General features: G+C 46.4%; 2 protein-coding genes across 3 annotated transcripts; one reads left to right on the top strand and one right to left on the bottom strand.

Moving 5' to 3' along the window:
* The first annotated feature begins 7,890 nt into the window (after window positions 1-7,890).
* On the top strand, window positions 7,891-11,309 carry LOC119317677 (soluble inorganic pyrophosphatase 4-like). 2 transcript variants are annotated; one of them, XM_037592162.1, is made up of 9 exons: window positions 7,891-8,046; window positions 9,209-9,356; window positions 9,440-9,468; window positions 9,743-9,808; window positions 9,900-10,007; window positions 10,149-10,214; window positions 10,292-10,412; window positions 10,772-10,853; window positions 10,947-11,309. In XM_037592162.1, exons 2-9 carry the CDS (start codon window positions 9,218-9,220, stop codon window positions 10,987-10,989), a joined length of 654 nt encoding a protein of 217 aa, XP_037448059.1. In that variant the 5' UTR covers window positions 7,891-8,046; window positions 9,209-9,217; the 3' UTR covers window positions 10,990-11,309. The 2 variants fall into 2 exon arrangements, with proteins under 2 accessions (XP_037448059.1, XP_037448066.1); XM_037592169.1 differs by lacking the exon at window positions 7,891-8,046 and adding an exon at window positions 8,195-8,329.
* Window positions 11,310-12,028: 719 nt separating this feature from the next.
* Window positions 12,029-12,893, bottom strand: LOC119317667 (histone H2A.2.1-like). Its single transcript, XM_037592152.1, has 2 exons — window positions 12,608-12,893; window positions 12,029-12,518 (listed from the first exon to the last, which is right to left on the bottom strand). Exons 1-2 carry the CDS (start codon window positions 12,809-12,811, stop codon window positions 12,255-12,257), a joined length of 468 nt encoding a protein of 155 aa, XP_037448049.1. The 5' UTR covers window positions 12,812-12,893; the 3' UTR covers window positions 12,029-12,254.
* Between the last annotated feature and the right edge of the window lie 2,960 nt (window positions 12,894-15,853).

Raw genomic sequence — 15,853 nt, 5'->3', positions numbered from 1 at the left:
ATACTTTTCTCTCGTAGCTTTTCAGCTTCTGGAATAATACTCCTATGTTGATCCATGGCATTTTCTTTCTATTCAACACTTTTTATGCAATACAAAGCGACCTTGAAATATTATGTAATGAGAAATATCTGCTATAACTAACTTTGTTTTAGCATAGAACATTTGCCTCTTCTCCTATTTGAAAAGGCTGGATATAGACATTATGATCTACACCATATATAAAAAGGATGTTGGGCAACAAGGCATGGATATAGATATTGCTAGTAGCCACCGAAGAATTTTTACGAAACATGAGAAGATAGTGTGCACTATCTTCCAAATGACTCCCCTCACCAATTGGCTTGCACATTTTTGTCTTCATGTTTATTACCTGGACTTGTTCAATATCCCAACATTAGTAAAGCATTTGCCATACATTCTTCCCGAGAATCATGCATTTGCTCTTTTCTAAATAATGTTAATTGTTTGCACAGTCCATTTTCTATCTTTTGAAGGGAGGTAGAAGCTAGGATGCATAATGCCTGGTGCTTGCTAGAGTGAGATGAAGTAGGAGGAATAGCTTGTTTGGAGGAAACATTATGGAATTTTTTTTAATTCATCTACATTAGCAACTCCTGAGAAAGTAGGAGCAAGAAATGATTTAATGGTAAAAATAAGTCAACAATGCGGCCTTATGTGCCTTAAAGATATATGTTAGAACAAAAAAAATGTGCCATAAAGATATACATGGTAGAACAACTAGATTATATACTCCCGTAGCAACGCACGGGCAATTACCTATTAAGGTAATAAGACCGGAAAAATGCATTACGTTTCACGGATCCCGTTGTCTCATATTTTCTACGCTCCTCGTAGATACCAACACATGTCACCTAGAGGTCGGAAATTCGATAAACAATATGTTGACCTATGTAGGTCTTCATATCATTTTGCATGAGCCCTTAAATTGAACAATACACATTACGTTCACCACAGATAACACAATTTATTGAACAATCATAGAACTATTACCAGAAATTGTGTTATATAGATATCTCACATATCCCCTACACCTCCCACGCCTAGGGGGATTACTCACGTACGATAGGAGGATAACTAACCAATTTAGAGGTCAAAGGGAAATCATCTCAATAATATCACAAAGATCCCACAATAAGATGAATGACTAAACAAGTCACAATCTCGAGATAGATATGAATAGAGTTACAAACCCTAATTTTACAACTTGGAAATTATCTCATTATGGTGATGACCACGGTGAATGAAATGGAGACGAGGCGAAAGAGAGGGGATGGATCTCCGGGAGTTCTTCTTCTCTGGATCTCTTCTATTCTTGTGATGGATGTGGTGGTGGCAGCTCCTCTGAGGATTCGATGTTGTCCAAATGGGAAGTTGGTCCGTATGACTTTAGTTGTTGGGATCTTGATTCGTTTCATTCCAAAAATGTATAGCAAGTTTTCTTCTTTCTCGAAGGCTTAGCGTTAGGAAGACAATCGAAAACCTTTTTGAAACCCACATCAAAAACTCTCATAAAAATGACAAAAAATATCGGGCCATCAGTAGCCCCCTGTCCATCCAGTGTCGCTGCAACGCGGTGCAGAGGGCGAGCTCCTCATCGACCTCCACCTTTGCCTCACGGGAGAGGGCGTCCTAATCAATGGGGTCATCTTTGTCGTTATCGATGCACGATATTAGTAAAAAAAAAGGGGGGCATGGAGGGGAGGGGAATCAACAGGGGAGCGAAGCGGTGAGTGAGAGGGTGAGGTAGGGTTTGGTCCAGGTGGGGATTTTTAGTATGGATAGGGTGGGGGTGGTGTAGGCCAGCGTTGGATGCGCTAGTGGCGGGCGCATTCGGTCCACCCCGTATATGGCTGGATATGATGGGTGTCGGTCAACCCGGGCGTATATGGACATTTGAGGAGGTCGGTTGGGTCGAAAAAAGCTAATCAAACAATGTCGTCTCGGCTCACGCGTCCGGTATTAAGGCATATCTCTCTATATATAGTTTTGGTGATTGATGACAACACGTTTGCGGACTAACTGTGTGTTTTGAGCATTTCAGAGATTCATTCTTTGGCACGAGACGATTCCTTCCCTTGGGAGTTCTAATCAAAGACTGTGTAGCTCTTTCGTTTCTGTTTTGGTGGACATGTTTCGTAGGAGTCACTGTACTATCAAGAGGGGATCCGCTTTGGTAAGGCTAGGGTGGAATCAACACGTACACATCCTCTTTGCACCCCCCCCCCGAGCCTTCCTGCTTCATTGGATCTTTCTTCTCCTTCCTTTGAGCTTGGTTTGGTCCCAGCGGCAGTACCGTGGTACCCAGCGGTAGTACCGCTCAAGAGCCACAGGCGGCAGTACCGCTCCGCAGCGGTAGTACCGCCTGGGGGTCCTCAGCCGTAGTACCGCTGCGGTACCGGGCTCCTACCACCTCGATTCGAGGGGGTCGCCTCTCGTGTCGAATTGTGCGGCACTAAGTCGCAGCAGTAGAAGCGGTAGTACCGCTCGTGAGCGGTAGTACCGCCCTACCACCGTGGCAGTACCGCATGGGGGCCAAGTCCTACTCACTTTCTTACCCTTCCAAACTGCACGACAGTACCGCAAGGGGGAGCGGTAGTACCAATGGGCCCAGCGGTAGTACCGCTGCCTCCTGCGGTAGTACCGCCCTCTACGGAGCTGTTTTGGGGGGTAACGGTTGGATTCCCCCCCCCACTATAAAAGAAGGTATTCTTCCCCAAAGTTGACTCACCTCTTCCCCCCAAGCTCCATTGTTGCTCCAAGCTCCATTTTTGCCCGATCTCTCTCCCTAGCCAATCAAACTTGTTGATTTGCTCTGGATTGGTTGAGAAGGCCCTGATCTACACTTCCACCAAGAGAAATTTGATTTCCCCCACTAATCCCTAGCGGATCTTGTTACTCTTGGTGTTTGAGCACCCTAGATGGTTGAGGTCACCTCGGAGCCATAGTCCATTATGAAGAAGCTTCGTGGTGTCGTTGGGAGCCTCCAATTCAGTTGTGGAGATTTCCCCAACCTTGTTTGTAAAGGTTCGGTCGCCGCCTCCAAGGGCACCGATAGTGGAATCACAGCATCTCGCATCGTGTGAGGGCGTGAGGAGAATACGGTGGCCCTAGTGGCTTCTTGGGGAGCATTGTGCCTCCACACCGCTCCAGTGGAGACGTACTTCCCCTCAAAAGGAAGGAACTTCGGTAACACATCCTCGTCTTCATCGGTTCCCCTTTTGGTTATCTTTCACCTTTACTTGTGCAAGCTTACTTTGTGTTGCATCTCTTGCTTGCTTGTGTGCTTGTTGTTATTGCATCATATAGGTTGCTCACCTAGTCGCATATCTAGACCACCTACTTTGATGCAAAGTTAAAATTGGCAAAGAAAAGCTAAAAATTGGTAGTTGCCTATTCACCCCCCCTCCCCCTCTAGTCAACTATATCGATCCTTTCATCTGGCAAATAGGGAGTCCGACTGTAGCTACTCTTAGGAGGTTTGCTCTTGATAGTAGCACATCTCGGCTCACAAATCCGCCAAAGGGCCGCGTGGACCACATGTCTTCGACGCTAGTTTTTTCTTCCTTTTTCACATTTTTTCTTTCATCTATTGCTTTTTTTCTTATGTTTCAAAATATTCTAAATGTATTTATTACAAAATCACTATACATACAATTTTGAAACAAAGAAAATCAAAGAGAATAAAAATAAAAAAACATTTTAAAACTAATCGGACAGTGACTGGGCCGACAACGCGGTCAAAACAGGGAGTCCGGTTGTAGATACTCTTAGAAGGTTTGCTCTTGGCAGTAGCACTTCTAACCTCATGCATACGCCAGAATGGGCTGGCCAAGCGCGGACTGTAGGTCTTCGGCGCTCATTTTTCATCCTTTTTTCACATTTTCTATTCTTTTTTCCTTATATTTCGAAATAGTCTAAATATATCTACTGCAAAACTCACTTTACATTAAATTTTTAAACATTAATCAAGCGTTTGTAAATGTTTAACGTGTATAAAAAATATTTCAAATATATATGAAAAATATATAATGTGTAATAAAAAAGTAAACATCAAAACATTTATATGAAAATATGTTAATATTTTCAACAAACTCGTCATGTATTTATAAGTAAAAAAGCAGACATAAAAAATATTAATCATGTACCTGAATTTTTTTACATAAGTATATAAAAATGTTCATGATGTATAGAAAAGATGTACAATGTGTACAGAAAATTTAGGCATACAAAAATATCAGTTTCCAAACATATTAATCATGTAATTGGAAAATATAAAAATTGTTGCTGTTGTAAACATAAAATGTGTAAAAAGTTGGCATCAAAATATATGTTTGTAAAAATATCAATCGTGTATTTGAAAAAAATGTTAAACTTGTACACAAAAAATGTTTATACAATGTAAAAAAAATTGTAGGTTAAAAAATATTTATTGCCATTAAAAATGTACTTGGCATTTTAAATAAATATTCACGTGTTTTCAAAAAACGTTTGTGATTCTTTTTAAATGTCTATAGAATGTTAAAAAATATTAAAAATGTACATTGTGTATTTGAAAAAAATCAACATGTGTCAAAATAATGTTTGACATATACACTAAAAATGATTATTGTGTACTGAAAAAAGTAGACATGTGCTAAAAAAGGCCTACAAAAGAAACAATCTAGATCGCCGAAGTAAAAAAATACCGATAAAAAACAAAAAGGAAACAAAGAAAACCGATAAAAAGTAAAGAAAATTATAAAACAAATGAAAACCAATATATAAACGGAGAAGATCGGTGAAAAGAGAAAAAACAAAAAAACAAGAGAAAACAAATGAAGAAACAAAGAAAACTAAATAGAACAAAAAAAGTTAAAACCAAGAAAAAAACTACAAAAAAGGAGCCAAAACTAGTACAACGACGAACAAAACCACAAGTGTCTCGATCGAAGCGAACCAACATGTGATTGAGATGGTTAGGTGGACAGTGGTATCCCCAACCCACCAGGGTTCACATCCTGGTGCTTGCATTATTCCTGGAATTATTTCAGGATTTCCGGCGACGTGCTTTCAGTGGAAGGAGACGTTCCCGTCGACGACGAGGTGCCTACGGTGACTTCGTAAATCTCAAGATGATATGCCGGCTCAGTCTTTCGGAGGTGCTCATAGGGGTAGAGTGTGCGTGTGTACGTTCATAGGGGTGAGTATATGCACGTGTATATGAGCGCTTGTGTCTGTACTGATGCTAAAAAAAGTGTCTAGATCGAAATCCATTGTACGGGAAAAAGAAAGCAAAAATAGTCCGCGCATTGATTACACGGGAGGAATCTTTTAGGTTAGACGAACAATATACTCGCTATTTCCTAAAAAAAAAAATATACTCGCTATAAGCGAGATATTAGTATTCACCTCTTTTTGGGCATGGAGCAAATCTTCTTCAACCCGTGTGGTGCTTAGCCTTCAAAAATCTGGTATCGACGATTTATACCTATTAAAAAAGACTTAACAACAAATTTGCCGTCACAGACAAATCGAGCGTGTGGAGGTGTGTTTCCGACGGATCTGACAGGATTTGGTCTGTGGTTGTCTTTGGTGGATCCACTCAGATCCGATATCCGTTCGTCTATGTTTGTGTGTTTTCGGGTTTGATACTTCCGATCTATGCTTATCCTCATAGGCGGCAGTTGTTGTTCTGGTGCTCTGGTCCTACGTGGCCTTAGCACGACTACTTCCCGATTGTCTAGAACATGTTTCGTTCGGCTCTAGGGAGGGAGGGGTGATGACGGCGGCGTGTCTTCGGCTCGCTTCAATGCTTGTAGTCGTCGGTAGTTGGCCTACATATCTTAATGTTATTTTTATTATTTCTGGTGTCTGTTGTACTGCCATGGTTGATCACCCCCCCCCCACACACACACTAGATCCTCGTCATTTATTTTCTTAAAAAAAATCCTCTTCAATTATGTGCCAAAATGTTTTAAAAAATATGGCGTGGAGGCCATCTAGCGCCGCTTTTTAAACTTCATCCCTAGTACTCTCTTCGTCCGGAATTACTTGTCGCATCCATTTATGCGATGCCACAAGTTATTCTGGGCAAAAGGGAGTATATGATTTAGCTGGCTCTTCATGCATAGCATCGGTAACTCGTGGTTTTACCCTCTGAAGGAACCGCTGATCCGGCTCGTGCACCCCCGCAGTGAACAGGGAGTCGTCGGAGAAGCCGAAACCGTAAAAAAAAGCGCGGCGACGGAGGAGTCGAGGACTTGGCCGGCGCCGACGAGAGCCGAAGTAGCGTGGCGCCAGGGAATATGTGTGGCATATACCGCTACGGCACTACTCCTAGCACCATGGCGACGGATACGCAGTGTGGTTGACTGGTCAGGACGACGAGCGAGCGTACGGTCGGTCGCACCGTGCTGCGTGTGAAGTCAATTCTGTCGCGTGCATCGAGACGTATACGGGCATGTACAATGGTGCTATCTTAGGAGTGCCACGTAGGATAGATGATGAGGTGGAGGAGAGAGGACACATAAGAAAAAGCTTGTCTTCTCTTATTTAAGAGAAGACAAGAGGTGATCTCTTATTACAATATGTCTCACCACATTTTTAGGAATTACTAGCTATTGAAGATAAGGCTAAGAGATGACCCATTGTAGACAAAAAAATTTGTTATCTCTAAATCACATGCAAGACTTAAGATAAGACTATTTTATTAACCATTGTACATGCCCTACCACAGCTGGAGGCAGAGTGGCTAGCAGTCAACCCGTGTACCCGACTGAACCGGGATCTGCTGCCCTGCCAGGGAAGACTTTGGGCTCGAGCACGCGTTCGCCCATCGACGCATGCGAGTAGTACGCGTCATGCAAACCCAAAAGCCACGTACGCATGGGATGTGAACACGGCACGTAAAGGAAGAGAACACATGCGGGCACGAGCGCACAATGTCCAGTAGTACATACTCATGGTAGTATTATACTGTACCTCGCGATGTGAGTACGTATACGTACGTGGCTACGTGCCACCCACCGCTCGTCGTTGCTTTCCAGCTGGCACGTATAATGTACCCACGTACGCGTACGCGCCCGCGGCCGCGGTAGGTTGGCAATGGCACCGACTGGATGGCCGGACCGGACGGAGGATGGTCTCGCCGGGGCGTCTCGGTCACGCGATTCGCCGATGCACGAGGAAGCAACCTGGCCGTGCCACGCGCGCATCGCACCGACGCATCAACCCATCCATCCAGCCAGCCTCTCTGACAGCGGAGGCGTAAAGCGCACCACCCCTCCACCTCCAGCCGCGCACGCTCGCCGGCCGGACGCTGCGGCCAACCAGCTGACGAGCGGGACCTGCCACCCTCCCGCGCCGCACCGCACCGCACCGACGTCGCACCCGACTGACGAGCGGGACCGGCCACCGGCTCGGTCGCCGCACCGCACCGACACCGCCGCGCAGCGAGCGCGCGCGCGACGCGCCAACCACGCACACCTTTTCCGTAACACGCAAATAATAATTTTTTTAAAAGTCCAGCGCGCGACCGGCGAGCAGCGAGCCAGCCGGAGCGTCGCTTCCACGCCAGCTCTCTCTCTCTCTCCGCTTTGATTCGATCCCCTGGCCGCGGTCCGACCGACAGCCCCCCGTCGCTCCCGGCACGTCCGATCCGCCCACCGACGGCCGCGATCCGGTCTCCGAACATATGCGCATCCCACCATCCGGGATGCCCCTGCAAATTATCACAAACACCCCTCGGACGCTCGGCAAATCGCGGACCCGTACTAGCCGGTAGAGCGGGCGAGGGGCAGTTATGCGATTATGAGGGAACTCGCGGCTCCTGCCAGTACAAGAGGCCCGTCTCTGCGGACGCGCGGCTTTAAATGAGCAGCAAAAGGAGCGCAGCGAGCAGCAGTGCACAGCAGAGAAGCGGCGGGAAGTACGATACGATACGAACGCGTCTCGCCTACTCTGCTTCCTCTGCTCCCCGGCTAGCTAGGGTTTGCTCCCTCGCCGCCGGCGCGCGTGGCCGTCTGGAGCAGATCCATCCCATCCCAGGTGCGTCTCTCTTCCTTCCTCGCCCCGTCGCCGCCATCCGTGCGCTCTCCGGCCGTGCAGGCTGTTTACTTGTCAGTGCGCGCGCTGTGCCTCCGCGTCGCCTCGCGTCTGCGGCCGCTGGACGTTTTGGATCGAGCGGAGCGGCGGGTGCCCGCTCTTTCCGTCTCCTCCGTTGGCCGAGCGGGTCGATTCCGGCGGCCGCGCGCGCCTCTGCTCGGCGGTTTCGGCTAGCGAAATGGCCGGATGAATCTGGCCGGGCAACTGAAATGCGCGGGGTTTTTGGGTACGTGTTAGGCATTCGCCTCCCATGGATGCTGGCGCCATGAAGCCTGCACCATTAGCCTTGTAGTTGTATTACTGCATCCTCATGATTCATTCTTAGTGCAGTAGTAGCGTTTTCTGTACACAGATTCGGTATGCAGTCTTGTTTATCATTAATGGTTTCTGCCAAGGAAACAACCAAGTCACTAGCCTTGCTTATTAATTAATAAATAATGGTTTCTAAAACAGCTTCCTAGCCTCACTTATTTAATGGTTGCCAAAAAATCATCAGCCTTGTCCTCCAAAAATTTCGCTAGTTCTGCTTGTCCATGGCTTCTAAGTCATTTATCTGGTTGATATAATAAGAAATAGTCTTGACATCAAAAAAAAAAATCACTAGTGCTACCTTGTTAATGATTAAAAATCACTAGTCCTGCTTATTGATGATTTCATCGCTGTACATTCACAACATGTATGTTTGTTCATATATTTAATCATCAATTACAAGATGTTGATGCATTTGCCCATGCCTGCTCTGTAAATAAACTGAAGAAGGTGCTAGCATTCATCATACAGGGATATACATGAAAAACCATCCATCGATATCAAGTTCCTGGTTTCGTTGGGTTGCTTGGGTCAATTATATTGTTTGGTTGCTGCTGTCAACGTAGTTGGACAAGTTGTTTTTTCATGAGAGTGCCAATTTTGTATTACTGTGTTTGCTCATTTGTGCCTATGATCTCCTGACATGGTGTTATCATATCTAGTCTTTATTCAAAGCTCGACGATCGCTTTTTCAGTTAGCATTCTTGTATCTTCTATGATGGCATTAACTTAACTTCTGTTGGGATGGCTTCTGTATTTAGGGTTCTAATAGAAGCAAACATACAATTGTTTCCAGGTTTTTGTGATGGCTCCCGCTATTGAAGCAGCAGAGAAGGTCAAGGTGGCAAGCGCACCTGTTAAGGCTCCTGTTCTTAATGAAAGAACACTATCATCCATGACCCGGAGACCTGGTTCAGCGCATTCTTGGCATGATCTTGAAATAGGTATTTGGCATTTGATCTTGACAAGATGTCGATATCATTGTTTCCCTCTTCTGAAAACTTATGTTTTGGACTTCTTTGTGCAGGCCCTGATGCACCAACTATCTTCAACTGTGTAAGGCCGCGCCCTAATATATTCCTACTGATTTTCCTTTCCTTCTAATTTCGTTGTATAATAATTATCTAAAAGAAATTTCTGTGTATTTACGCTACAAGTCCATATCAATAGCATAGCCCCTTTCCTTCTGTTAACTTGAAAAGCAAGGGTTCCACCTCATATAAAATATATATGTCATTTCAAGCTTCTCAATTTTGTTTAATTAGTTAATATCCAACATGCCTAGGAGTTCTGAACGACAAACTAAAAAATAGATGCTATTTTATGCCAGGTCATTGAGATACCTAGGGGCAGCAAGGTTAAATATGAACTTGACAAGAAAACTGGACTGATAATGGTAAAGCATTGCTGTTCATTTCCCCTCCTATTTTGAATCTCTCTTGGCCCATCGTTCTTATGGTTTTCGTTGGCTATATGCACGCGTGCAGGTGGACCGCGTGCTTTATTCATCAGTGGTGTACCCTCACAACTATGGATTCATTCCCCGCACACTGTGCGATGACAGTGATCCGATGGATGTGCTAGTTATTATGCAGGTATGTCTTACTACTTCCCTTTTGTGGTGTACCCTCACCAAATGGGTAGAAGGTCGTTGTACTTCCTACTGTAGAGTCTGTTGGTTGGTTGTAGAACATTACCAATCTGCATTCGCAAATCTTTGTAATTTGTTGATACAGGAGCCAGTTGTGCCGGGCTGTTTCCTCCGTGCAAAGGCAATCGGCCTCATGCCTATGATTGACCAGGTTTGCTTTCATAGTTTCATCGCTCAGCCCTGCAGTCCAAAGAAGGCAGAGATCCTGATCAGTATTTATTTGAACAGGGAGAAGCAGATGATAAGATCATTGCAGTGTGCGCTGACGACCCTGAATACAAGCATTTCAATGATATCAAGGAGCTCCCACCTCACCGGTTGGCTGAAATCAGACGCTTCTTTGAGGACTGTATCCTGGTTGATCAACTTATATTCTCTCACCTTTTCAATGAAATGAAACGCAAAGAGTCCTTTGTGTTTTCTCGAAAAAAAAAACTTATATTCAGATATGAATAGCAAGTATTCCACAAAACAAAAAGTTTGCTTATTTTGGTTTTACTTGCAGAAAAGAGCCCCCTAATTTTTAACCTGCAGGATACTTCTAGGAAAAATCACCAGCCCTCGCCTCTTTTATGAATTACCGGTGCATGGCTATGTGCATTTGTAGTTTGTTTAGAGCTGAAACATGGATAAATGGACAAGGCAGTGCAAGTTTGTAGTACATGTCTCCCTCTTAGATCGAATGATTTCTTTAACCGCGACGTCTAGACAAGAAAAATGAGAACAAGGAGGTCGCTGTGAACGACTTTCTGCCGGCGACTGCTGCTTACGAGGCCATTCAGCATTCCATGTGAGTGTTTCTTTCTTGAATCCCCTCAGCATGGCTGTCCTAGATGATCTTGGTGCTGAGCTGACGCCGGTCTTCTTGGTGTTCTGTTCACAGGGATCTGTATGCTACTTACGTCGTGGAGGGCCTGCGGAGGTAGGCTGCTGCCCGGAGGCTCGGCTCGACGCGCTGCTCCTTGTCGTCGGGGCCGGGACGATGTTGGCGAAAACCGGAGAATGAGACACTGTCACCTTACGAACTAAGTACTGTTATTTTGTTGGTGTTGGCATATGTACCACTGGTTCTTATGACCTTGAATGTACTAGTAGTTAGCACAAGAAAGAGTGGCGCAATATTCTTTTGTGGCCTCGGTGCCCCTATGTTGTTACCTTCATGTTGATTCTCTTGACGATTCAAGTCAGGCATAAGAAATTTGTTGTCAATTTCTCACGGTCAGATAATCAAGTATGTCATGGCTGCTGATTCCTTTACACCACAAAGAATACAGAGATGGTTCCTGATAGCAGAATTTCAACCTAAATGACATAAATTTCACCTACAGAAAATAGTTGGCATATCTGGTACTCCCTTATTTATAAATCAACACACAGAATGGTCACTTAGTAGTACCCCCTTATTCATTTGCAAAACAAGAACCATGTCTCTCCCTTAGAAAATCAACAAACACAATGCCCATTTAGACACTGTTACCTTGCAAAATACTACTCCATCCCAAAAAGCTTGTATTTGTCTAGATTCGGATGTATCTAATACTAAAACGTGTTTACATTCATCCATATCTAAGCAAATGTAAGGCGAACTTTTTGGGACGGTTGGAGTACGAACTACTATAGATTTGCTAGTGTGACTTGAGCATGCACCTTCAAGTCAGCCATGAAAAACGCAATCTGTACACAACCATCTAAATTTGTGATGTCACGTTTCAAAGATTAAGTCTATTGTGACTCCTTTGCAAGAATGCAAAGATGAACACCATAACTAATCAACCAAATCAGAAGCTGTTCCAAATACAAACTTTTGTGGAATACCTTACAGAAAATCAGTTGTAAAGTAGAAGCCCTTACAGAAAATCAGTTGTAAAGCAATCATGAAACTTGTAAGCAACGGCAACTATCCCAACACTGCTCAGCGTGCTCGTACAACAAATGCAATACAGTTAAAACAGGACGGAAGTTCAATGGCGTTTTAACAAACACTGCATTAGAAACCAGATTGATATAGCAGAACAGAGGAAACAAGACGCTTCCTCTTCGTTCACGGTTACATGGCGGGGCAAAGCAAAAGAACAAGCTTCAACACACTCTGGAACACACCACAGCTAACTTAACACAGAGACACTAGGCACACGAGGGCTGACGGAGCACCATCAGTCCAGTTCACCGGCACGGGCGCTCGGAGCCAGATCTACGCCTTGGTGGCCTTCTTGGGGGACTTGGTGGCCTTCTTGGGCGACTTGGTGGCGGTCTTCTCGGCCTTCTCAGCCTTCTCGGCGGCCTTCTTGGGGAGCAGCACCGGGTTGATGTTGGGGATGACGCCGCCGTGGGCGATGGTGACGCCGGACAGCAGCCTCCCGAGCTCCTGGTCGTTGCGGATGGCCAGCAGCAGGTGCCTGGGCACGATGCGGCTCTTCTTGTTGTCCTTGGCGGCGTTCCCGGCCAGCTCCAGCACCTGCAAAACAAGATCGGCGGCTCGTTTCAGTCCGGGGAGAGAGGTAGGTCGGAGGGGAGGGTGATGACGAGGATGACGGTGGTGCATACCTCTGCTGCGAGGTACTCGAGGACGGCGGCGAGGTAGACGGGGGCGCCGGAGCCAACGCGCTGGGCGTAGCGGCCCTTCTTGAGGTAGCGCCCGATGCGGCCGACGGGGAACTGGAGCCCGGCCTTGATGGACTTGGTCACCGACTTCTTCCTCGGCCCGCCGAACTTCTTCGCCGCCACCTTCTTCGCCTTGCTGCCGTCCATCTTGCTTGCTGGCGGGTTGCTGGGGCTCCGGCGAGAGGGTTTGGGAGTGGGTGGGAGCTGAGCTGTGGTGCGGTTGAGGTGGTTTGAAAATGGAGGCGCTGTGGCTGGGATTATATACCCGCGGGGTTCGGGGGGCGATCCGCGTGATGTGTGGCGCGGGCCGTTGGATGGAGGGCGGCGTGGACGGTGGATGTTCGCCTTGGGGGCGTGATCCGTGGGAGGGGGCCGCGGGCCAATCAGAGGAGCGGAGCGGAACGGCACAGCCGAAGGAGAGAGCACGTGAGATCATCGGGTCTCTCGTGACCAGGAGCGAGCAGATTGAGATATTTGAGGCCGTGTGTTTTCTTCTGTCTTTTTTAGTCTTTTTTTTTTGAAGCTTCTGTCTTTTTTATCCGAAATCATAGTATATCTCTACTGTAATTAAACATATAGAAAAAAGTATCAATATCCACAATGCCAAATTTTGTCAATATTATTAGATTCATTATGAAATATAGTTTTATGGTATATATATTCCGTGTTGTAGATGTTGATATTTTTTAATATAGATTTGATCAAACTTTACAAAGTTTGACTTGACGCAAATCTAATACGCGGAGTAAAAAACACCAAAGGGAGTACATCATTTGGGTGCGTTTGGTTGCCTGCATACAACCCAAACAAGTTCGCGTGGGACAAAAAATAATTCGTTTGGTTGACTGTATTCACAGTTTGGTCTGCATTGCACGAACCTTAAAGCACTCACCAGTCCTCTCAGGAACGACCGATTCGACCATTTCCCCTCAGCCAGACTCGGGCGATGTAGGGAGGGGAATGCAGCGCCGAGCTCATGAGACCACGGAGATGGCGCGAGCTCGTGTGCGTCTTCGAAAAAGCGGCAGGAGAAATTGGGGTCACCTCCCATCGATTAGATCGCCCTACATAGTCAGCCTCATCTCACCCCCCCCCCAACTGGGCGCACCCCCAGTCTCCTGGGCCCCCTGGTGGCCCTCCGGTGTCCATCTTCTGCTATATGTAGGCTTTTACCTTGGAAAAAATCGTGGGCAACTTACGGGACGAAACTCTGCCGCCACGAGGCGAAACCTTGGCGGAACCAATCTAGAGCTCCAGCAGAGCTGTTCTGCCGGGGAAACTTCCCTCCGGGAGGGGGAAATCATCACCATCGTCATCACCAACGATCCTCTCATCGGGAGGGGGTCAATCTCCATCAACATCTTCATCAGCACCATCTCCTCTCAAAACCCTAGTTCATCGCTTGTATCCAATCTTGTATCAAAACCACAAATTGGTACCTGTGGGTTGCTAGTAGTGTTGATTACTCCTTGTAGTTGATACTAATTGGTTTACTTGGTGGAAGATCATATGTTCAGATCCTTAATGCATATTAATACCCCTCTGATTATGAACATGAATATGCTTTGTGAGTAGTTACGTTTGTTCCTGAGGACATGGGTGAAGTCTTGCTATAAGTAGTCATGTGAATTTGGTATTCGTTCGATATTTTGATTAGATGTATGTTGTCTTTCCTCTAGTGGTGTTATGTGAATGTCGACTACATGACACTTCACCATTATTTGGGCCTAGAGGAAGGGCATTGGGAAGTAATAAGTAGATGATGGGTTGCTAGAGTGACAGAAGCTTAAACCCTAGTTTATACGTTGCTTCGTTAGGGGCTGATTTGGATCCATATGTCTAATGTTGTGGTTAGGTTTACCTTAATACTTCTTTTGTAGTTGCGGATGCTTGCAATAGGGGTTAATCATAAGTGAGATGCTTGTACAAGTAAGGGCAGTACCCAAGCACTGGTCCACCCACATATCAAATTATCAAAGTACCGAACGCGAATCATATGAGCGTGATGAAAACTAGCTTGACGATAATTCCCATGTGTCCTCGGGAGCTCCTTTCTCATTATAAGAAATTGTCCAGGCTTGTCCTTTGCTACAAAAAGGATTGGGCCACCCTGCTGCACTTTATTTACTTTCATTGCTTGTTACCCGTTACAATTTATCTTATCACAAAACTATCTGTTACCTACAATTTCAGTGCTTGCAGAGAAAACCTTACTGAAAACCGCTTATCATTTCCTTCTGCTCCTTGTTGGGTTCGACACTCTTACTTATCGAAAGGACTATGATAGATCCCCTACACTTGTGGGTCATTAGTGCACCGGGTAGTCATCGGGTCACCGAAGGGGTTCCGCCCCCCGGCAAGTGTATGGGCCTTATGGGCCATAGGAGGGAACAGACCAACCACTAGGGGCTGGTGCGCCCCTCTACATGGCTGGTCGGCCCTAGGGGAGGAAAGGGGAGGGGTGGCCCCTCCATCCTTTCCCTCCTCAGGAGAGAAAGGAAAGGCGCAGGGGGGGAGGGGGGCAGCTCCTCCTTCCTTCCTCCCGCACTCCAATGAGGAAAGGGGCGCCACTTGGGGAGGACCCCAAGTAGGGTTCGGCCTACTTGGGGCGCCCTCCTGGCTGCTCCCTCATCCCCCACCTAAAGATCACTCAAGATCTATCTAGGCGATGCATGTCAACAAGAGGGGAGAGTGTGTCCACGTACCCTCATAGACCGAAAGCGAAAGCATTTCAATAACGCAGTTGATGTAGTCGAACTTCTTCGCGATCCAACCGATCAAGTACCGAATGTACGGCACCTCCGCGTTTAGCACACGTTCAACTCGATGACGTCCCTCGTGCTCTTGATACAGTTGAGGACGAGGGTGAGTTCCATCAGCACGATGGAGTGGCGACGGTGATGATGATGTTACCGACGCAGGGCTTCGCCTAAGCACTACGATGGTATGATCGAGGTGTGTAACTGTGGAGGGGGCACCGCACACGGTTAAGAGAAACTTTGTGTGTCCTAGGGTGCCCCCTGCCCTTGTATATAAAGGAGCAAGGGGGAGGCCAGCCGGTCCCTAGGGGCGCGCCCAAGGAGAGGGAGTCCTACTAGGACTACTAGTCCTAGTAGGATTCCATCACAAGGAAGGGAGGGGGAAGGAAGGAGAGGGAGACGGAGTAGGAGAGGGGGGCGCCCCCCTTCC

Source organism: Triticum dicoccoides, chromosome 1B (genome assembly GCF_002162155.2).
Source record: "Triticum dicoccoides isolate Atlit2015 ecotype Zavitan chromosome 1B, WEW_v2.0, whole genome shotgun sequence".
In the NCBI taxonomy this organism is placed as follows: Eukaryota; Viridiplantae; Streptophyta; class Magnoliopsida; order Poales; family Poaceae; genus Triticum; species Triticum dicoccoides.
The sequence above is the reverse complement of the archived record's forward strand: the minus strand, read 5'-3'. Positions and strand labels throughout refer to the sequence as shown.

Excerpts from the sequence above, each read along its gene's own strand:
- LOC119317667 (XM_037592152.1), bottom strand. The coding sequence starts at position 12,811 with ATGGACGGCAGCAAGGCGAAGAAGGTGGCGGCGAAGAAGTTCGGCGGG. Across the intron at positions 12,519-12,607 it reads TCGAGTACCTCGCAGCAGAG|GTGCTGGAGCTGGCCGGGAA; the intron begins GTATGCACCACC and ends CTTGTTTTGCAG.
- LOC119317677 (XM_037592162.1), top strand. The coding sequence starts at position 9,218 with ATGGCTCCCGCTATTGAAGCAGCAGAGAAGGTCAAGGTGGCAAGCGCA. Across the intron at positions 10,413-10,771 it reads CAGACGCTTCTTTGAGGACT|ACAAGAAAAATGAGAACAAG; the intron begins GTATCCTGGTTG and ends CGCGACGTCTAG. Across the intron at positions 10,854-10,946 it reads GAGGCCATTCAGCATTCCAT|GGATCTGTATGCTACTTACG; the intron begins GTGAGTGTTTCT and ends TTCTGTTCACAG.